The sequence below is a fragment of the Punica granatum genome, chromosome 2, assembly GCF_007655135.1.
Source record: "Punica granatum isolate Tunisia-2019 chromosome 2, ASM765513v2, whole genome shotgun sequence".
NCBI lineage: Eukaryota > Viridiplantae > Streptophyta > Magnoliopsida > Myrtales > Lythraceae > Punica > Punica granatum.
Window position 1 is genome coordinate 12,844,529 of NC_045128.1, and position 21,949 is coordinate 12,866,477.

At 39.3% G+C, this 21,949-nt stretch overlaps 1 protein-coding gene and 1 long non-coding RNA gene across 4 annotated transcripts; one reads left to right on the plus strand and one right to left on the minus strand.

Annotated features, from left to right (window-relative positions):
* The first annotated feature begins 1,203 nt into the window (after positions 1-1,203).
* LOC116194745 lies at positions 1,204-3,960 on the plus strand. The gene is made up of 3 exons (XR_004154516.1): positions 1,204-1,596; positions 1,893-2,170; positions 2,430-3,960. It is a non-coding gene; the product is annotated as an uncharacterized LOC116194745 (long non-coding RNA).
* Positions 3,961-17,865: 13,905 nt separating this feature from the next.
* On the minus strand, positions 17,866-20,527 carry LOC116194306 (probable caffeoyl-CoA O-methyltransferase At4g26220). Of its 3 annotated transcripts, none has more exons than XM_031523089.1 (6): positions 20,389-20,527; positions 19,936-20,021; positions 19,708-19,787; positions 19,354-19,498; positions 19,098-19,229; positions 17,866-18,405 (listed from the first exon to the last, which is right to left on the minus strand). In XM_031523089.1, exons 2-6 carry the CDS (start codon positions 20,002-20,004, stop codon positions 18,115-18,117), a joined length of 717 nt encoding a protein of 238 aa, XP_031378949.1. In that variant the 5' UTR covers positions 20,005-20,021; positions 20,389-20,527; the 3' UTR covers positions 17,866-18,114. The 3 variants fall into 3 exon arrangements, with proteins under 3 accessions (XP_031378949.1, XP_031378950.1, XP_031378948.1); XM_031523090.1 differs by lacking the exon at positions 20,389-20,527 and adding an exon at positions 20,138-20,275; XM_031523088.1 differs by lacking the exon at positions 20,389-20,527 and having other exon boundaries at positions 19,936-20,283.
* Between the last annotated feature and the right edge of the window lie 1,422 nt (positions 20,528-21,949).

Here is a 21,949-nt window from a genome sequence, read left to right on the forward strand (position 1 = left end):
CGAATTGGTATCTAGAAAAAAACAGATTCTGACGACCCTGTCTCAAGGGAAACGGCCTCCAGAGCCAAATGGGAAATTTTAGGGCCCCAAACAGGTAATTTTATGTTATTTGGGCGTTTTTGCATATTTTAGAAAAAGTTTATTTCTTTCATTGCAATTTCCTAAAATAGTTTATTTCCTTTATCCTAAAATAGTTTATTTCCTTTGTTGCAATTTCGTTTCTTCCTATTTAAGCGATGTAAGCCCTAAGGCTAAAGACAGTTTAGTTTTTGATGAATAAAATTTCAAGAGAGTATTTTCTCTATTATCCCGCAGTAGTTAAAGTAGTTGACATTTCCCCCAACATAGCACCTAGAGTAGCCAATGTTATAAAACCAACCAGAATGGTGCATCTTGATGCTGAAGTAGTCGTTGTTATCCCCTGCAAAAATTCATGAAGTGCTAGTTCAGTATATGTAAATAACTAAGAAAAATCAGATGAAACACTGACGAAGTAAGAAATTAAATAAAACAATTTAAAAATATTATATGCACTACTAAGATTCTGGTTAACAAACTTAAGTGTTTTCTCCTTGAGTTTGTTTCTTATAACCAGAGTGCATTTGTACAAGGGAGAAGTACAGGGGACAATATATTAATGACACATGAGCTTGTTAAAGACCATAAGAGGGAAAGTATTAGCGGCAGGTGTGCTATTAAAGCAGATATAATGAAGGCATTCGACTCAGTCTCATGGAAGTTTATACTAAATGTTTTTAAAGCTATTGCCATACCTGAACAATTTGCTGGATGGGTGGAAAAATGCATCAAAATCAAAGAGGTGGAAGACAAAGAATTTTATATTAAGAATGTACGGAAACGTGTGTTGCAGCAAAGTGGGATGCACAAAGAGGTGGTTGAAGATTGCATGGAATGCACGTGTATTTCATTTGGAGGGCTAGGAATGATATGGTATTTAGGGAGCAGGTATTTTCCGAAGAGAAGGTTTGGAATTTGATTCAAAGCTCTGTGCAAAACAAATGCATATAATAAAGTGGTCTAAATAACATAACAATAAGGTGTCTTTCTCCTTTTTCACATTATAGTAGAGGTACATTGTCCTTTTCAATGACCATGGCAATAAAAAAATATGCGCATTGTCTTTTTCAATGATCATGGCAAGCAATAAAAAAACCAACCAACCCCTTTTTCTGCTATGTTTTGGAAGCTTGTAGGACCACAAACTTCGTTGTTCTTTTTATATAAGGAAAATTCATATTCTCTCGCAGTCTTGTATTCCATTCCACAAAAAAAGAGAAGCTTCAAGAAGATTAAACTGACCATATTCTGAAGTTGATTTTTCATGGTTTCCCTCTCTCAACTTCCAACCCATCGTGAGTTGTCGATTGAGGGGAGGTATGTGCCTACAAAGACTGTCAAAGAAGAACTACTGCAAATATGTCTTCCTGTTTTCAACAATGATCAGTCGAGTCAGAGACTTCAAAAATGCACCAGAGATGGGTCGTCGAAGTTTGGCCGTACAAGGAGATGGGTCGTCGTGGCTGCTTGGGGAGCTATCGGGGGGACTGGTTTGCACCAGATTCTAGGGCAATTAAGGTAAACACCCACCGAACTTTGCACAAAACTGTTGTTTTACCTGCCGAGTAACTGGAGTGAGTTTCTCAGCTAATTATGCTTCCCCCTAGCTAGAGGCAACCGACAACCCTTACTCTCCAATGCCAAGATTATTGTCATTACCTGGTAAATAGCAGAAGACAATAGAATTTTACATAAGCTTAGAGGAAAAAAGAGTCTAGTATTCCCAAACAAAGCATCTAAAATAATGATTTTGTGCAAGACCTGCGTTTGAACAATTTGACATTGAATTGGGTAACGATTCCATGAAATCGCAGATTGAAGGGGGGAAAATAGGACAAATTTCAGCAGATTGAGGGGGGTGGGAGGGATTGGGTTAGGGACCGTCACCACTGGGAGATGGATTGCTAAAACTTGACGAGAATGTTGCGTGCTGTACGGGGTGGATTCGTGGAGATGGTCGACTCTACAGGCTTCTTTGCTCGTCGGCGACAAGGATGGGTCGCTGCTACCGGAGATGGTGCAGACTTCTTTGCTCGTTGGGGAAGAAGACGATGGTGGGGATCGACGCCCTAAAGCTTTCTTTGCTCCTCAGGTTCAGAAGCTTTCTTTTTTTTTTTTAGGTAATTAATTGACTAAAAAAATTTTACCCTTTTTATTTTGACACGTGAGTGGCATGTGCTCTTTTTTTGCCGGAATTTTGATGGGAAATTGGTTGAGGGGGTATCTTGCTTATTTTCCGGTAAGGTCGAAAGGTGTTATGCAAAAATTTGAAGGTTAGGGGATAAACCCAAACTCTCCCGTGGGTCGGGGGTAAAGACTTTACTCTAACAGATATTCCCAATCCTCCACAGCAGCTACTGGTGGATACAACTCCGGGAAGCCGACCACAATGAACTCGAGCTTACAAGGGGAGCACGTGCAGCCACCACAGCAACTCGGGAAAGGGGCCGAGGGTCCCGGATATGAGCAACGACTCCTATTATGACAGCAAGACGCCACGGACAACAGCAGTGAACTCCCCACGCCCGACAACTGCAATAACCTGCAAAATACCTCAAGAAACTCGTGGAAGCTGCATGGCAACTCGAGGAACAAAGGAAAAGCCCGCAGCACTGGAAGAGATAGCAGGACTGTGGTTCAGGCAAAGCAAGCAGTGGCCACGGGAGCTTCAAGACGATGCAGTCGTGGGGGAAAGTGAGGGAAAGAGGAGACGGAAATGCTGGTGATAGTTGTAAGAAGGAGTTGAGGTGGTCCCGGTCTGTTGGCTACGGTTGAGGGAAGAAGGATGAGGGTTATGGACGCAGGTGTCTTGGTCAGGAAAGGAAACAAGAAATAAGAGAGGGCCGGGTGGTCTCTGGTCTGTGAGGTGTTCAGAGGGAGAGACGGTGAGGAAAACGAGAGGTTGAGGTTCGAAGTCGCTGTGAACTGAGAGGGGGAATGGTGAGAGAACGAGAGAGTCCAGGGAGCGTTTTTTCTGAGCTGAGGGGAAGTGTGTCTCAAAAGGAGAGTGAGTGAGAGGTCTGTTGAGGGAGTCGGGTTGAGTTGAGGGAAAGAGAGGTGGAGCCGAGAGTTCGAACGTGAGCTGAGGGGAGGATCTGAGGAGAGAATGAGACGTGAGCAGATGGGATGGACGAGCTGTGGAACAGAGCAAGAACTGAGCGAGTTCAGCTAAGGGTGTGAGCTCGGGGAGACTCGGTTGAGCTGCGGGAGAGGTTTGTGAGCTGAGGGTCCCGTCTCTGGTCTGTTCTGTCCCCTTTTTCTTTCTGTTCCGTCCTTTTTTCATTTTTTTCTGTTCTGTTCATCCGTCCCCTGCTGTCTGTGTCCTCTGTGTGCCCGAGGATGAGGACCCGAGAGAGAGAGAGAGAGAGAGAGAGAGAGAGAGAACCGTGTGTTACAGAGGTCACGGGTCCAAGGAAACGTGAGGGGAAAGGGAGCAGAAGCCATCAGAAGCTGCAGAGGAAAGCTGAGCTCGGGTGTAACCGAGAAGAAGAAGAGAAAAGGGATGAACTGACCAGCAGAGGAGGAGATACAGAGAGGGCGCAAGTCTGTCCAGAGACGGAAGAGAAAATGGTAGATGACGATGGCGTCTGGACGGATTGCAGAAGAAAAAGAAAGAAGAAAGAAAGAGGAAAGGAGGGTCGACAGTGAAGAAGAACCGAAGAGCAGGGGAAGGAGAGGAAAAGGAAAAAATAAAAAATAAAAGAAAGAAAAAGAGAGGGCGGGAAGAAACCGAAGAAGGTTTGACCCGTCTGTTGACCACCCTTTTTTTATTTAAATATTCGTACGGACGTTCATGGGTCGATAAATCGATTTTTCAAGATCCGTCGACATTTTCGAAATGAGGATTTTGAGGTCAAGAAATTCAAGAAATACTCAACTCCATAGAATTTCAATTTGCATCCATTGAGACCGAATCTCGATAAAATCAATATTGAACCTATGACACACGTCAATTGTAATTGCCCAATTAATTTCGAATTTCTCATCTTTTCAAACGGACATCCGAAAAATAATCTAAAAATACCATTGTGTTCAGAAAAAATTCAAGGATCGATATTATGCAAAAAAATATTTTTCGATCTCGGGCCTCGACTCGAATTTTGAAAAAAAATAAAATTACTGCACGTAAGGCCGAAAGTTCTTGTCTTTTCAATCGGATGTCCGAAAAATAATCCGGGACTACCATTGCATTCAGAAAAATTTAGGGACCGATATTATGGAGAAAAACATTTTCAGTCTCGAGTCTTTTTCCAGATTTTTAAATTCGAACTTGGCCCGCGTAAGGCTTGGAAACGTCCCGTAAAATATTTTTCTGAAAAATATCAAACTAAACTTAAATTAAAATTTTAAAAATGACCCTAATTTAGAAGTCGTGAATGCTTAGGCAATTAATCAAAATACTTCCCTCCGATGGACGACGAAATGATGGTTTTGCCCTCCCCTAGAGCCGGTGGACAAAAACGGGGTGCTGACATGTATACATAAATATTATTAATTAAAATATGCATTTAGAAACTGATGATTAGAACATAGGATATAATTTAGATGATAGGTACATGCAATTATATGTTAGAAAATTATACTTTTCAAAATTGAAAGGGTACTTTTAGAGAGTAAAAATTGAGAAGCACCTTAAAATATTTATACTTTTATATAGATGTTATAAATTATAAATCATTATAATTTTTATTTTATTATTATACTTGATTAGAGATTTTATTGATGAAATATGTATTTGGAATGAGGCAATTGGTGTAAATGACTTAATATAACCGAAAAGGTAAGTGCGGTTCGATGAATATGTCTGGCAAAGTAAATGTGGAGCAAAGAGTAAGTAATTGTAGATGGCCAAAATAACCCTCTAACGAAAGGAGTAGAATTGGAAATCTGAACATATCAGATTCATCAGCACACTTTGATAGTGTGATTTTATTTATTTTATGTTACATATAATTGAGTGATTTTTTATTAACAATTAGTGATAGAGATGCATATGTATGTGTATCTGCAACGTGTCTTTCTAAACTGGGGAGGTACTGTGATTTAATTGTGATTAAGAGGTACAATTGGTAGCCGTAAATTAACAATACTATAATGAGATGGGTATTTATTGTTGAATTTCTATAAGTTACTATTTTTTTCTTTCAACGGGCACTAATATGAAGGGTCGCGTTATATTTTCAATAGAAAATAGCGAATATGTCTTCATATATTGAATGAGTAAATTGAGTCAACGAAGATGTCCACATACATTAAATCTACAAAGTAGGAATTAAGAAAATTGTGTGCATACATGGAGAAGTAAAATGGAAATTTGAAAATGTGGAGAAATACAATAATGAGCTCCAAACTTTTATATATGCAATAGACTAATATATGGAGGTATCCCATATTGGTTTTTTATTCTATTCCTTTCAAATTGATACAATTTATTGAAGATAATTTTCATATGTTCATTAATTGCAAGAATATTGTTACAATTATGCAAAAAAGGAAAAAAGAAAATATTGGAGATAAAAGAAAAAAGAGGCAGAAAGTTACGGGTAAGATATAGAGAGGATCAAAAGATGGAGATAAAAGTGGAGAGTACGTTGTGTTTAGTATTAGAGTTGAATTGAGTTGAGTTTTGATTTTAATTGATTTGTAATGATTATGTTGTTGAATTATGAGAAAAAGTGTGAAAAAATAATGAATAGTTGAGAGAAAGTAATGATTAGGTAATGATTGTGTTGTTAAATTGTGAAAAAAAAAGTAATGAATAGTTTGAGAGAATTTAGTATTAAAAATTAAATTGAATGGTTAAAAAAATGTAGAAAAAGGGAAAAGTAATAATTGTGTTTGTTAAATATATAGATGTTAATAGTTTAGGGATTTAAATGTAAATAGTCTTGAGTTTATATTCTTTGTGCAATTAACAGTAGAATACATAAAGAGGGTTGTGTGTCTAGTGGAAGACACAATTCTTTTCCCAATTTCTATATTGCACATGGTGTCGGGTTTGGGAAAATTGATCGTCCCAGCTGAATCTTCCGTTTGGAGAGCTGGAGGTCTTTTCTGTTTCTGATTAGAGGGCTGGAGGTTTCGTTTCTGTCAGGTGGTCGTCGCCCAGTCCATCTCAAGTGGTCGCCTGTGAGGCTAATGTCCACCAAACATGCATATATGCTCATATACATATCCATATGCACATGCATGGTAACATAACATACATGTATATAATATACCCTTATTTTTTTGGCTGGATCTTTAAATGTATTTAATATACCACAACTTGTGGCTGGATCATTATCTATATGAAAAAAAAAAAATAATAATAATAATAATAATGAAAGTGAGAAATCAGATAGAGATGGGTGTAGAATGGGCCAAGTGGCCTCCTCTTCAGCAGCCCTTTCCTTCCCACCGCCTTTGACCATCTTTGACCACCTTCTTTTTCTTCTTTCCATCATTATTTAAGCCATACCCTCCCTTGCTCTATCCCTAGCAGAAAAAAAAAACGAAAATGAACCAGAAGAGAGAGAGAGAGAGAGAACTGAACTGAGTTGAGAAATTCCAAGAGAAGAAGAAGAGGAAGAGGACTAAGTTGGAGTATTGATTAGTAAGTTGATTATCTATGATTTAAACATTCATATTCACTATGTTAGGTATAGTTTGGTGATTCTTCTAGCAATTATCTTAGTTGTTCAGGGTTGAGAAGCTTGGTTGATGTATTCGGAGTTAGTTTTATTTTGTGTTAGGATGAGTTTGGTCACCCATACGAGCTGAATATTTCGGTGGTGAGGCAGGGAGCAAATTCTTGATTGCATTAGTAGGTTTCTAATATGAGCGGAAATGGATCGGATTAATAGAAATTTGTGTGCTCTTTAGCTAAGTTGACTTGCTATAAATGAGAATAGAGTATGAATGAATCTGATTTGAAATTTATCATGCACTATAATGATATCATGTGATGGATTGATTGACTAAGGTCTTGTTTATTTGCACTTTGGAACCAAAGAAGTACTTAGAATTCCTTGCACTCTTCTTAAATTGGGCTGATCAAATTAGTCATCCAGGTGATATAAATTGCAACGTACCCTAAGTTGGTGTAAATTGAGGAATACATGTGCATATCATTTTGCATCGTTCCCTATTAAGAGAGTTAAGTAGAAATCGAAAGAGATAGGGAATGAACATCGTTAGTTATGAACGTCTTACATTATAGCTATATCGATGAAGTAACACGGTGGTTAAACTGATGCAAATTTTTATTCTTATTCAGCATATTATCTAATCTTTGTGCTTGAACTGAATAGGGGCTGGGGAGACTGAGACCATACCTCCGGAAGGCTCGACTCATTAAGTGGTCATTTCAGGGGTGTTTGTGAGTACTTTCTTCCATCGTAAAATGATAATAAATATATATATATATATGTATATATGTGTATGGTTATAGAAGTGATGGTGGCTGAATGATTGCGAAACATAGTTGATGTGTATGCTTAGTGTGCTTGTGATGGTTGGACTATAGCCATGGGATCGCTGGACGCGGCGGATTATAAAAGGGGCTTGATTGGCCGCCGAACCCGGCGGAATATAAATAGGGACTTGATCGGCCGCCGAACCCGACGGAATATAAATAGGGACTTGATCGGCCGCCGAACCCGACGGAATATAAATAGGGACTTGATTGGCCGCTGGACCCGGCGGAATATAAGCAGGGGCATGATCGGCCGCTGGACCGGCGGAATATAAATGAAGGTCAACTCTTACCGCCAGAGGTTAATGGGCAGCCCCCGCTCATGAGACATGGTTATTGGGAGTTGAGGATGATATGAATGAGGTGTGCGGGGTCACGGTACCGTCATAACTCTGTTGCGAGGAAATGCAACCCTATGGCTATATTATTGTTGTTTGGATTTGGTTGCCATATGAGTGGTGTGAAGGTATGATCTTGGTATTGGATTCCATATCTGGTGGAATATGTATATAAATAGATATATGATTGATTGTGGTGAATTGTGATGTTAACATATTAGTTCATTTTACGTTGGAATATAGTACTCACTGAGTTGCAGCTCACCCCCTTGCATACATTTTTCCAGATGAGCTAGGAGCTAGACTAGCCGCACAGGAGGACTTTGGATAACGGGGATCAGCGCAAAGGATTTTGGCAAGTAGGCCCACCCATAGTATAGGTAGTAAGTGTTCGTAAATGTTACAATCCTGTTACGACCTGAAACTTTTGTTAGTTGATTTAGTGGTATGGTTGTAGCTGAACACACTATTGAGAGCATATATGTACATTAGAATCCGTTAGATTGATTATATATTCTTGTAGAGCATGCCGAGTTAGTTAAAGGTTGGATGTGTTATAGAAGTATACTATATATATATATATGAAAACTTTTCGTTCAGTCTGTGTTACAAGATGGTTGCAACTGAGTAAGCTTTGAGGGTTTTATGCATATATTAGAATTAGTTAGGAGGTTATATGTTATATAGAGCTTGCTGGGTTGGTTCAATGTGTTGGGAGTTAGGAAAACATATTACACATATATGAGTTGCGTATATGACAATGGATATTAAGGAATAGAGGGGAAACTCTGCTATAAGTTTCGGGTCGTGACATCGCCAGTCCGTGAGGTCCCATTTGTCTCAGGTGGTCGTCGCCCAGTCGTCTCAGGTGGTCGCCCAGTCGTCTCCGTCTGGTTTTGCTGTTGTCTGGGTCTGCTGCCGTGGACCTACTGTTTTCATCTCCACGTCTGGTTTCCTTTCCACTTGCTTCAGTTACTGGTCTTCGGGGTTTATCTGTGCTCCTCTGCTACTGTGCCTGTGCTGTGTTGTACTGTGTTGTGCTGTGCTGCTGCGTCTCTGCCGTGCTGCTGCGTCTCTGTTGTGCTGTTGCGTCTCTGCTGTGTTGCTTTGCATCTCTGTTGTGCTGTGTTGCTGCGTCTCCGCTGTGCTGCTGCATCTCTGCTGTGTTGCTACTGCGTCTGTGATTGTGCTCTGCTGTACAGCTGAGTATCTGCATTTGTGCTGCTCTGTTGCTCTATTGGAGCCTTGTTGTCTCAGTTGCTGCTGGATTCTGAGTGTTCTTGTATCTCCCGAGTTATCTGTGGAAAGTTATGTCAACCTCCCATGGTAATATAGGTGTTTCCCCAGTCTATGGGAGCCCCGTAATTTCCACCGTCAAGTTGAATGGGAAAAATTTTGCTGATTGGAAAGCGTCTTTTGAGTTGTGGTTTTTGGGTCAAGGGCACATGGAGCATCTCACCAAAGAAGCTTCAGAAATTGAAGAGTGGAAAAAGGCAAGCTGGGTTCAAACTTATGCATATCTATATACTCTCCTATGGCAGTCCATTGATCCATATCTAATGTCTATGTTTCGCCCTTATCGGACATGTAAAGTAGTGTGGACACGTGTCAAAGAGGTGTATACCCGAGATATTACCAGGGTCTATGATGTTCTTTCTAATTTATTCCAGTTGAAGCTTTTAGACAATGATATGCATACACATTTGGCCCAACTTCAAGGGTTATTTACTGAGTTCGATGAGATCATGCCTTATACCATTGATTTAAAGGAGCAACAGGAACAACGCGACAAAATGAAAGCATTTATCTACTTGCAAAGTCTTGGAACGGAGTACGAGTCTGTTCGACATCAAATTCTTAGTGGAGAGTCTATCCCTCCACTTGATGATGTGATTGCTCGTCTAATTCGGGTTACTGATGTCTCCTAAACTTCAAGTGCACCTGAGGAAAAGGCGGCACTTGTCACCGTGTCCAAGTCATCTACTGCAGCCTGTAGTTCAGTCGGTGTTGCTCACACCCAAAAGGGAAATCGTGGACCTAAAGGTGGAAAGGGCCGAGGGAATCCTCCAAATTGCACTTACTGTGGACGACGTGGTCACAATCGCGATAAGTGCTATTCTCTCCACGGGTTTCCTCCTAAGTTTGCTAATGCTGCACAGACGCAAGCATCGATTGATACTAATGGTAACCCTGCGCCATACAAGGGGACAACAACTAGACAGTCTTCGTCTGTAGTTATTTCAGCTGAGTAATATGCTCAGTTTGCTCGTCTCCTCCAGCATCAGGCAATTCAGCAAGCATCTCAACCAATTGTCTCTTTCGCACAATCCGGTCACTCAGTGGCATGTTTCACCAAATCCTCTCTACTAGGCCCTTGGGTTCTTGACTCAGGTGCCTCTGATCATATGTCTGGTAACTCTAATTTGTGATCCCATTTCCATAATTCTAGTTCTTTGCCTTCTGTCACTTTAGCTAATGGCTATGTCACCTCGGTGAGTGGCTTTGGCACGGCTCAACCTACTGCTTCCATTCCCTTATCTTCCGTTCTATATCTTCCTAAGTTTTCCTATAACTTAATATCTATTAGCAAACTAACCAAAGATCTCAATTGCATTGTAACATTTACCTCGGAATCTGTGGTAATTCAGGATTCGAGGACAGGAGGAACGATTGGAACGGGGCGTGAGTTTCAAGGTCTCTACCGACTAACTACTCCAGCAACATCTGAGGTACCTATTGTCTGCACTGCTGCTGCATCTCCAGAGCAGATTCATAGTCGTCTTGGTCATCCTTCTCTAGCTAATTTGAAGCAAATGGTTTTGAGTTTGTCCAAAGTCAGTCAATTAGAATGTCAATCACGTCATCTTGGAAAGCACACTAGGGCCCAATTTCCAGATAGAGCCAACAAACGTGTTAGTGCTCCTTTTGTTTTAGTCCATTCAGACATTTGGGGTCCTTGTCCAGTTTCTTCAAATCAAGGTTATCGTTATTTTGTAACTTTCATTGACGATTATTCCAGGATGACATGGGTATATTTATTGAAGAATCGTTCCGACCTATATTCCACATTTGTGTCCTTTTGTGCTTAAATCCAAACACAATTTGGTATTTCAATTCGTACTATTCGCAGTGATAATGCCCGAGAATATTTCTCATCATCCTTTCAATCATATATGTCTTCTAGAGGCATGGTACATCAGTCCTCTTGTGCCTATACTCCACAACAAAATGGAGTTGCTGAGCGAAAGAATAGACATCTTGTTGAGACTCTACGCACTCTCTTAATACATATGAACGTACCTGTCAAGTTCTGGGGTGATGCACTTCTCAATAGAATGCCCTCTAGTGTTCTCCATGGTCAAATCCCTTTCTCAGTCTTGTTTCCTCGTGATGCAATTTATTCATTGCCCCCACGTATTTTTGGGTGTCTCTGTTTTGTCCATCAATTGCTCCCAGGTTCATCAAAACTGTCTCCTCACTCTTTGAAGTGTGTCTTCTTAGGATATCCTCGTGGGAATAAAGGATATAGATGTTACTCTCTAGAACACCGTCGATACTTTGTGATTGCCGATGTCACCTTCTTTGAGTCCACTCCTTTTTTCTCAGTGTCTCCCAATCAGTCTAAATTACTCTCTAAATCACTGCCTCTCCCCTCTCCGTATGTAATTGCTCCGTCTAGTATTCCATCCACATACACTCCTCCATCTGAGACACCTGAGCTGCCCTTTACTTCCCAACCAACCGAATCACGTGAGTTGATCACTTATCAGCGCAGGAAAAAGGTACCTCATGTCGAATCACAACCGGTAGAAAGGGTACAGGTGACCTCTCCTGAGAGACCAGAAGACTCTACCCCCGTTCCAGTCGCACCTCCAACCTCAGATCCACCATTGATGTCTTCCTCAGAACCAGATTTGCCTATTGCCCAAAGAAAAGGTACCCGTTCCACTGTCAATCCTTATCCTCTATATAACTTTCTCAGTTATAGTCGTCTATCTCCTTCCTATACTGTATTTCTTTCTTCTTTGGATTCTGTTTCTATTCCTAAATCTATTAGAGAGGCATTGTCACATCCTGGTTGGCGGGAAGCAATGGAAGATGAGATGTCTGCTTTGCATGCCAATGGCACTTGGGACCTTGTATCTTTGCCACCTGGAAAGACTGTTGTGGGGTGCCGATGGGTGTATACAGTGAAGATGTCCCCAAATGGTCATATTGATCGATTAAAGGCTCGTCTAGTTGCCAAGGGCTATACACAGATTCCTGGACTAGACTATGGTGACACCTTTTCTCCTGTAGCGAAGGTGGCTTCTGTGCGTCTACTGTTGTCATTGGCGGCCATTAATCATTGGTCGCTGCATCAGTTGGACATCAAGAATGCTTTTCTACATGGAGACTTAGAGGAGGAAGTTTATATGGAGCAACCACCTGGGTTTGTTGCTCAGGGGGAGTACTTTGGCAAGGTATGTAAACTCCGCAAGTCTTTGTATGGGCTGAAACAGTCTCCTCAGGCATGGTTTGGTCGCTTCAGTTCGGCTGTTCTGAAGTTTGGTCTTTTGAGAAGTCAATTCGATCATTCGGTGTTCTTCAGACACTATGAAGGAAGACATATTCTCCTGGTTGTATATGTTGATGATATCATAATTACAGGGGATGATGTAGTTGGCATCTTTCAACTGAAGGCTTATTTGCACTCACAATTTCAGACCAAAGACTTGGGAGCCTTGAAGTATTTTCTTGGGATTGAGGTTGCTCAGTCTGAGCGTGGTATTTACATATCGCAAAGGAAGTATGTGTTAGACATCTTAGAGGAAATAGAATTGCTCGAGTGTAAGCCAGTTGATACACCGATGGATCCTAATGTCAAGTTGGCACCAGGAGACGGAGAACCCTTTCTTGATGTTGGGCGATATCGCAAACTGGTCGGTATGCTGAACTACCTCACAGTTACTAGACCAGACATTTCTTTCTCAGTGAGTGTTGTCAGTCAATTCCTAGATTCACCAACTGAAACTCACTGGAATGCTGTAATTCGGATTATGAAGTACCTTAAGGGTGCTCCTGGTAGAGGATTGCTATATCAAGATCGAGGTCATAATGAAGTAGTTGGATATACTGATGCAGATTGGGCCGGTTCAAAATCAGATAGAAGATCCACAACAGGTTACTGTGTGTTGTTTGGAGGAAACGTAATTTCCTGGAAAAGTAAGAAGCAAAATGTTGTTGCTCGATCGAGTGTCGAAGCTGAATATAGGGCGATGGCTCTAACCACTTGTGAGTTGTTGTGGGTGAAGCAATTGCTTGGAGAGTTGGGAGTAGAACAACCTTGTCCTATGAAGTTATTTTGTGATAATCAGGCTGCACTACACATTGCGTTGAACCCTGTTTTTCATGAGAGAACGAAACATATCGAGGTCGATTGTCACTTTGTTAGAGAAAAGTTGCAGTCTCAGGATATTGTGACCACCTTTGTTAGCTCAAATGATCAATTGACAGATATTTTTACTAAAGCTCTTAGGGGTCCTCGAGTATATTATATTTGTAACAAGCTGGGCATACACAATATATATGCTCCAACTTGAGGGGGTGTGTTAAATATATAGATGTTAATAGTTCAGGGATTTAAAATAGTCTTGAGTTAATATTCTTTGTGTAATTAACAGTAGAATATATAAAGAGGGTTGTGTGTCTAGTGGAAGACACGATTCTTTTGCCAATTTCTATTTTGCACAGTGTTGATGAATTGAAGATAATTGGAGTTTAATTGAGTTGAGTTAAAAAGAATTTCTAAAGCCAAACAGGGAATTAATAAAAATATCGAACATGCGCAAAAAGGAAAAGTGAAAGTTATACTACTCACTCCCATCGTAGAGTAAGTAGTAATAGATAAAAGGGTATATGTAGTCCCCTACTAAGGCCAATCGTATTTGACACGACGCGATAACACGACAATGATACGACATGGGATTAAGCGGATTTGGATTAATGCTAAATGTATTTCATATCTAAATGGGTTAAACCCGTTTAGACACGATAAATAAACGTGTTTAAACGGGTTCAACCCTTGTAACCCGTTTAGACACTGTTAGACTAGTTTATATTATGTGTTATCGTGTTAATAAATTTATTTCACATATTGTATCAATTTATAGAAGAAAATATACTAAAGTCATCTAAATTTGTTTATATAATTCGCCCGTTTATAGTGCTTTTATCATTTTAATCGTGTAGTAACGTGTAATTAAAATTAATAGTGCCATATCATGTAAGTATAATATGTACATAAATGAAATAGTATCATATCATGTAGGTAAATATACATACACATTTAGACACACTTAGTTAAACGGGTAAGACATGTCGTATCCGTGTCAACTTGTAATTATACGTGTCGTGCTCGTGTTTGAAAATCTTGACACGTTTATTAAAAGTATTCTATTCGGGTTTAAAACTTTTTGACACAAATCCGTTTAGACACAACCTGTTTAAATGCAACACGACACATATTGCCACTACTACCCACCACAACAATCAAATCGAAACATTTTGATTAGCAGACAAGAACATCCATTAAAGTGGTACGCTCTCTTTCTCCTGATTTCGAACAGTTGTATCATAGAAAAGGCTTTTCTAATACAGTAGAAGTCCTGATATGATATAATCAAGTGATTTACCAAAGGTTCAATTAAAACTCTCCCAGAATTCAACTAATTCACTAATAATATTTATGGTAAAGACTTTTCGAAATGAAATCCATGTAATTTATTTCAGTAGTAAGTAATTTACTGTAAATTTAAGTGAATAACACAACTAGTGTTTTAAAGTACGTGTGACTTTCTGAAAAATACATATAATTTACCTAAAATTGAAATATTTACTAGAAGTTAGAATAATTAATTTTACATGCATAAAGTAATCAAAATAAAGTAATTGCACCTTAATTAGCATTCTTGCTGTACATTATTTTCTTATAACAATTGTCTTGTCAAATCAAAGATAGATTTCAAGTTTTTGGATATCAAGTAATACATGTTTGGGAAAAAATTTGGCGTAAAGGAAAAAGAGTAAAAGATGTGTATATTATCTTTCTCTCTCTTTTTTTTTTTGGAAAAAAAAAGAACTTAATGCTAAAAGAATGCCATTTTCATGGCTAAGTAAGTAATTCTGATGAAGCTTGTGGCACAGGATGTGAAGACAAAGTCCTCGACTTCATTCCAGGATTTTCAAACAGTAAGTGCAGGGACCTGCCTCATGGTATAGTGTTTGGGGACTTCAATTCGCCGTTCGCCCATATGCTTCACAGTACGCGCAAAACTCTGCATCCGGTGGCCGCTGTAACCATTAACTCCTTCGAAGAAGCCAATCCAATAGTAACCGAATATCTCCGTTCAAAGTTCCAAAAGTATCTAAGCATTGGTCCCTTTATTCTGGCATCTCCTCCTCCGTTTTCTGATCCAAACAGCTGCATCCCGTGGCTTGATCGTCACGAGCCGAATTCTGTTGTCTACAGAAAAATTAGTATTTTGCCCCCCTGAAAAAAAATATTTATATACTATTTATATCAAGTAACATTTTTGTCCCCTGGATGAAAATCCTGGATCCGCCCCTAGTTGTCTACATAAGTTTTGGTACTCTAGTCAAGCCTAAGCCAGATGAACTCATGGCCCTGATAGAATCATTGGTAAAAACAGGGTATCCGTTCCTCTGGTCCTTCCGGGAAAACCTGAGGGCCAGAATTTTACGAGGGTATTGGTCGAGAAAGTGATGGAAAAGGGGAAGATCGTGCCCTGGACACCGCAGCTGGCAGTCCTAAGACACAGGTCGGTGGGGGTGTTTGTGACACACTGCGGGTGGAACTCTCTGGTGGAGAGCATCACAGGCGGGGTCCCGTTGACGGGGAGGCCATTCTTGTGGGATCAGCCGCTGAACCGTAGCACAATGGAGGATGAATGGAAGATCGGGGTCGGGGTGGAAGGCGGTGTGATCACAAAAGAAGGAACTGTGAGAGCACTGAAGCTGATCTTGTGCTCAGAAGAAGGGAAGAGAATGAGAGAGAGGGTTGGTGTGTTAAAGGAGGCAGCGTTGGGATCTATGGAGCCCAACGGCAGCTCCACCCGGAATTTTAAGTCCTTGCTGGAGATTGTTTATCATTAATACATAATATGCAATTAACAATATATGACGCTAATATATATATATATATATACACACACGTACTTTTTTTCTTTTGTCTGTAATAATCTATGTCACCGTATTGTTGGGATATAAAATGTTTGAAACTGTACAGTACAAGACATCGAGAGAATGATATTGTATTCATCATTTTATTCATCGTCATCAACCGTGCACTTGCGCAATGAGAGAACCATCGACCTCATTACGTTAGTAAGGTTTCTTACCCAAGTCACACTCACAATATATAGCTAGATGACGCATCCATCCAAAATCATTGATACTTAAGTAGCAAGCCGTATAATTTGATTAGGGGATGAATTTTTATCTTCTTTTTTTTTATTTTTTGGAGAGGAGGGAGGATCGGCCCCCTTGGACTCAGAGCAGTAATGAAATTGTTAATATTAGGTTTTATTGAATATATCTATTTTCTCAATGAAATTATCGTGCTTCGCCCTTTTGACTTTACAATATAAAGTTTCTTTGAACTTCATTGCCGATGGACAAAATTCTTGGATCCGTAAAATTGTTAGTTAATAACTAGATAAAATGAATCGAAAATATTGGTGACTACTTTTGTAATAGGCTTTTAGGTAAAATCAAATATTTGTAACCACTATGGCTTAAGTTTGTTCGCTGCTATTTTAACAGAGGTTTATCCGTTAGAAAGTTGGTCATTTAAATTATTATTTTTAATTTGTGACAAGATATTCGGCCCTTGGACTCAGAGCAGTAATGAAATTGTTAATATTAGGTTTTATTGAATATATCTATTTTCTCAATGAAATTATCGTGCTTCGCCCTTTTGACTTTACAATATAAAGTTTCTTTGAACTTCATTGCCGATGGACAAAATTCTTGGATCCGTAAAATTGTTAGTTAATAACTAGATAAAAATGAATCGAAAATATTGGTGACTACTTTTGTAATAGGCTTTTAGGTAAAATCAAATATTTGTAACCACTATGGCTTAAGTTTGTTCGCTGCTATTTTAACAGAGGTTTATCCGTTAGAAAGTTGGTCATTTAAATTATTATTTTAAATTTGTGACAAGATATTCGGTTATGGTTTATTTTCTAGTAATCACATTTTTTTTCCTCTTGACTTGTTTCATTACAAGTACCTTGAATAAAAAGGAACTGTTTTCCCTGAGAAAGTTCTTCGTTAGGATTCTGTTTTTGAATCTCCACAGAATCATTTTCAACTTTGTGTCACTCGAGCGAATTGGCAGATAAAACCAACATGAGATGCCGTGAATGTATCATCAGCAGCCGCTTTATGAGAACATAAATCGCTCGTATGTCGTATTCCATCTATCTTCATCCTAGTCCTGCTGCCTTCAGAAAGCTTGAAATCTGGAATTGGACTGCAGGACCAGTATACCAAGCTGAAGCTTGGAGTGATAATTCCGCTAGTGTTGGCAAGAGGGGAATTCTTATTCTCCCCAATAGTGGTCGGTGCTTGGCCCTAATTAAATACAATCGATTTCCCAAAGCGTTCTACAAGAATGTCTCTCTGAACCATCAGCTTTCAGACTTTTTTGGGATTCTTCGACCCCTAACTTAAGATATATATTTAATCTTTGGGAAAATCTTTTCAGCTGAAAATGTGAGAACATCAATTGCCCTTGCGAGCTGCCGAAATGTGAGAAGAACATCACTTGCCCTTGCTTTTTCCCAAAGTTGCAGCCGCTGCCAATGTCTCTGTTTCCGCAGAATTTCCGGCTGAACTCTCAGCAGAAGTAGCGGCCCTCTTAATCTTATAAAACTAATAATTATGGAGTCGCATCTTAAAGTTTCTCATGGCATTAAAACAGTTTGAAATAAACCACGTAGCCTTAAGCCCTCCAACATAATTATACCACGCGAAGGAGAGGACAATAAGTGCCTTTATTAATACAAGAAGGAGATCAATCGGGATAATATATGGAGAGCGGTGATACCGATTGATTGAACCTGCATCATTTATCTCAATACCATGTCTGCAGAACGATATTTTTAACAGGTGCAAATTATTAATTATTATGCAAGAACTAGTAGACTAATTTACCGAAAGTTTCATCCTTAAACTTCAGCATAATCGGCTGCAGATCATCATTCCATCACCAATGGTTGCTAGGGAGATATCGACGCGCTGGTCTGCAGATACCACCTTATTGAACTCAATCAAGGAGTTCCTTCCCCTCCGCTTGGGCTCGGGTACTGAGCTCTCGGGCGAAGCTACAGCGCCTCCCCACAATGTGTTATCATATATGATAATGCCTCCAACCTTCACAAGCTTCATCAGTCTTTCATGATAGCTCAGGTAATTTTCCTTATCGGCGTCCACGAATGCAAAGTCGAAACTGCCCTCATTCTCTTTCTGTAATAAGCAAAAAATGAACAATATCAACAACCGTGATCAAATGCTGAAAACAAGAAGAAACAATCCAAATCTAGGCAAATGTTTTTAGACGAGTGAGATGTGGATAGGAAACTTGTCAATGGGCCCATAAGTGGTTGGATTCATATCCAATTTATAAGCTCAAAATGATAAGATGGTGGACTTAATTATCTTATATACTCCAGAATTTCTCATCAATTTTTCGATGCGGGATTGACAATACACTTGCCCGTAAAAACTGACTTGAGCAAGACTTCCGTTTCCATGCTCACACTTGTAACCATGAGGTGGACTTCCACTTTCACACTCGGACAAGTGGGGATATTTGATGAGTATGAGGAGTCCGAATTTTTCCTCCATACCCGGACTTAGTGATCACTACCATGCAAGCTTCCTCTTTTATACTCGGAGCTAAACAGGCCACAAGTTCCACACTAGGGCTTGGTGTGATATGAGTCACATATAAGCGTAACCTGCTCTAATATCGTGTAAAATTTTCACTTAGCCTACAAGCAATTAGAATAATGTCTAACTCAAAAGCCCGAAGTGATAGAATGATAAGTCCAACCATCTACTCCAAATTAAAGTTTCTTATCAAATTTCTTATGTGGAATGAACAACTCTCAACTTGAGCAATTATAAGAGTGCATTTAAAACATTTTACTGCTCACATCTTCCAGGAGGTTGTCAAGAACAGGCAGAGCTTGTGATTCGATGAAGTTGATCTTGTGAGCAACACCGGCTTTTTGCATGATAGGAAACCCAATCTCAAATGTTTCTCTATTGATATCTATCGCAGTGATCTGCAAATCAAAGTATCTTGAGAAATAATAATTGCCTACTGCAGAAGTCCATGAGACACATGCACGTATAAACACGTAACATCGGAGTCTGGAGTATACAAGAGTGGGAACAACGGAAACATACATGGCCGTCATCAGGAATGGTGAGGGCAGTGAGTAGAAGGGAGTATCCTGTGAAAACGCCAACCTCAATCGTCTTTTTCGCATGCACAAGCTTCATTAGCATTGCCATCAGCTGTCCCGCATCTGGTGATGTCCCAAAGAAAGCTCTGTTTGTTTTATCCATCCATTCCATATTAATATCCTCCTTGATTTATAGTTTCAATTTGTGATAGGTTCCATAAACGAGACGATTAATACTGCGACTTAGCATCTGTCAGTAGATCTGGTTTCTTCCCCTATATGTTAATTTCCTCCTTGATCTATGAACATCATTTGCAACCAGAAAAGAAAAAGGGACATGAGGAGAGGAGATTACATCGGGTGACTTGCAGTGGCCTTCCTCAGCTCTTTGAGAGGCTCGGCTTCGCGTGGATATGCTGCCGTGTCCAATATATACTACCAAATCACGTAAATTATACATATCAACCATCCATATAATTTGTTACATGAACAAAATGAAGTATTCAAATTAGGTTTGGTCCGTGAATATAAGAGAACATAATATCGTTAACAGATTCCAGGATTGTGATGGATAAATACATACCTCATATAATCCCTCACTCTGCAATATTACTGGGTTGGGCAAGATTGCCCTCTTGATTGTGCTTTCCATTTCCTCCTCCTTCAGAGCTGTAGACATTTAATTGTGAAATAGTTTTTCATTAGAAGGTCATTACGTAAAAATTTATTGCTCACTCAATCTCTCAAAATAAAATCTCTCCATATAAGCTCCGCGCTTCACGTGCATTTTCTTCAATTGCGGGCACGTGCTCGCTTCACTCTGTATCCTATCCTTGTGTCTTCCCGCAATTTACTACATGCTACTCCTTTTATAGGCAAGATGACAATCATGAGGCATGTGGTCCCACAATTAGTAAGCAGTTCACATTTGATTTGGCATTCAACACATTCAGGGCCTTGGCAAATGGATTGCTGACCCCAACGTCAGAAAAAGCTGATAAAGAAGAAGAATAAAAACACAGAAGGGGAAGCTTACCTAAGTAAATTCAATCAGCAATGATTCTCGGTGAATCCCTCTCTCTCTCTCTCTCTCTCACTATCTGTGGGAGATCATTATTAACGTTGAAATACTAATTGGCAGTAGTAGAGTTAGGTTTGTAATCGTTCTTTATCTTCTTGAAGTGAAATTGTCGTTTTCTTTCATTCATTTTTTTATACATTATTCTTTTTTGCTGAATTCATTTTTTATACCTTTCATCTCAAATCACATGGTGTGACATAAAAGATATCGTGAACACTTCAACTACACTTATTATAAAGGGAAGAGGCTGTTCTATCTAACTTTCAGCTTTCATTTTTACTTTTATAATTTAGTGTTTAGTTTTTAATTGTATAAACACTTATTTCATATAACATTTAAAAATTCAGACTTACTTTTCAGCATTTATGATCAATTCGAAACAAACGCATGCTATGCTAAGTCTTCATGAATAAGTATAATATATATCTATTTATGTATTACCCTATATAAAAAAATGAGAAGCCCATTCGCGTGTTTTTACATTCGTGCGTTTTCACATATAGAGCTCCAAATCACATATAGAGCTCCTATTTGTGTATATTCGCACGGATGGCTTCGATTCGTGCCCTTTCTCTCTCTATCTATGGGAGATTATTAAAAAACTAATTGGCAGTAATGGAGTTGAGTTTGTAGTCATCTTTCTTTACCTTGTTGAGTGAAATTATCGTTTTCTTTCATTCCTTTTTTTATACCTTTTTCTTTTTTGCTGAATTCCTTTTTTATACCTTTTATACATCACATGGTCAGACCACAATTATCGATAATTCTAGAGTGGTAAACATAAAAAATATCTTTGACAGTTCATCTACACTTATTATAAAAGGAGAAGAGATTCTTTTATCTAACTTTCGGCAATTGAAGTTCAGATGAAACATAATGGAGCTTAATACATATGTCAATATACTATATTCAAATGATCTTATCCAGCTGCCAAGACTTTTATCAAGAAAATTCCGTTCAAACTACGTTGGTGGTAGCATTTAATATCCTGAAATAATGGATCTCTGAAGCAGAAATTTGTCGATCCTATGAGAGTCATGAGACCTTATCTCCTTATTTTTTAAGTAAATAGTCTACTGCTGGCTGGAGCTTGGGAATCTGATCCCTCTATATTAGAGGCTTTCTTTGGTAGAATTCCTTTGGTGTTAAATGTGGTCATTTTGTCAATAAATAGGTTTGTATTTTTTTTTCCCGGGGGGGTGGGGTCGTGTTTGAACGCTTTGGGCATACGTCTCTTAAAATTGATATAAAGCAATCTGAAGGAGCAATTGGTTGATTCTATGAGGACAAAGGTTGCTTATTTACCTCGGATTATAAAATAAAATGTACAAATATAGGTTACTAACGGTTAAATTTGAAGACCACGACTCGAGGCGAGACTCCATATCGCACTCCGGTCACGCCACTTGGTGTGTGGGGGCGTTGAACCCCGTGATCGACAGTAAAGGGGCAATGGACCCCATGTGCATCATATCCCATGAGTTCAGTTTCGAACCGTGATAAAACAAACAAAAAC

What these genes read in the sequence shown, in the direction of transcription:
- LOC116194306 (XM_031523088.1), bottom strand. Translation starts at nt 20,031, where the DNA reads ATGTCTACAGCTCTGAAGGAGGAGGAAATGGAAAGCACAATCAAGAGG. An exon ending in AGAGTGAGGGATTATATGAG is followed by an intron (nt 19,788 to 19,935) that starts GTATGTATTTAT and finishes GTGATTTGGTAG; the next exon opens with TATATATTGGACACGGCAGC. An exon ending in CCATTCCTGATGACGGCCAT is followed by an intron (nt 19,230 to 19,353) that starts GTATGTTTCCGT and finishes TTTGATTTGCAG; the next exon opens with ATCACTGCGATAGATATCAA.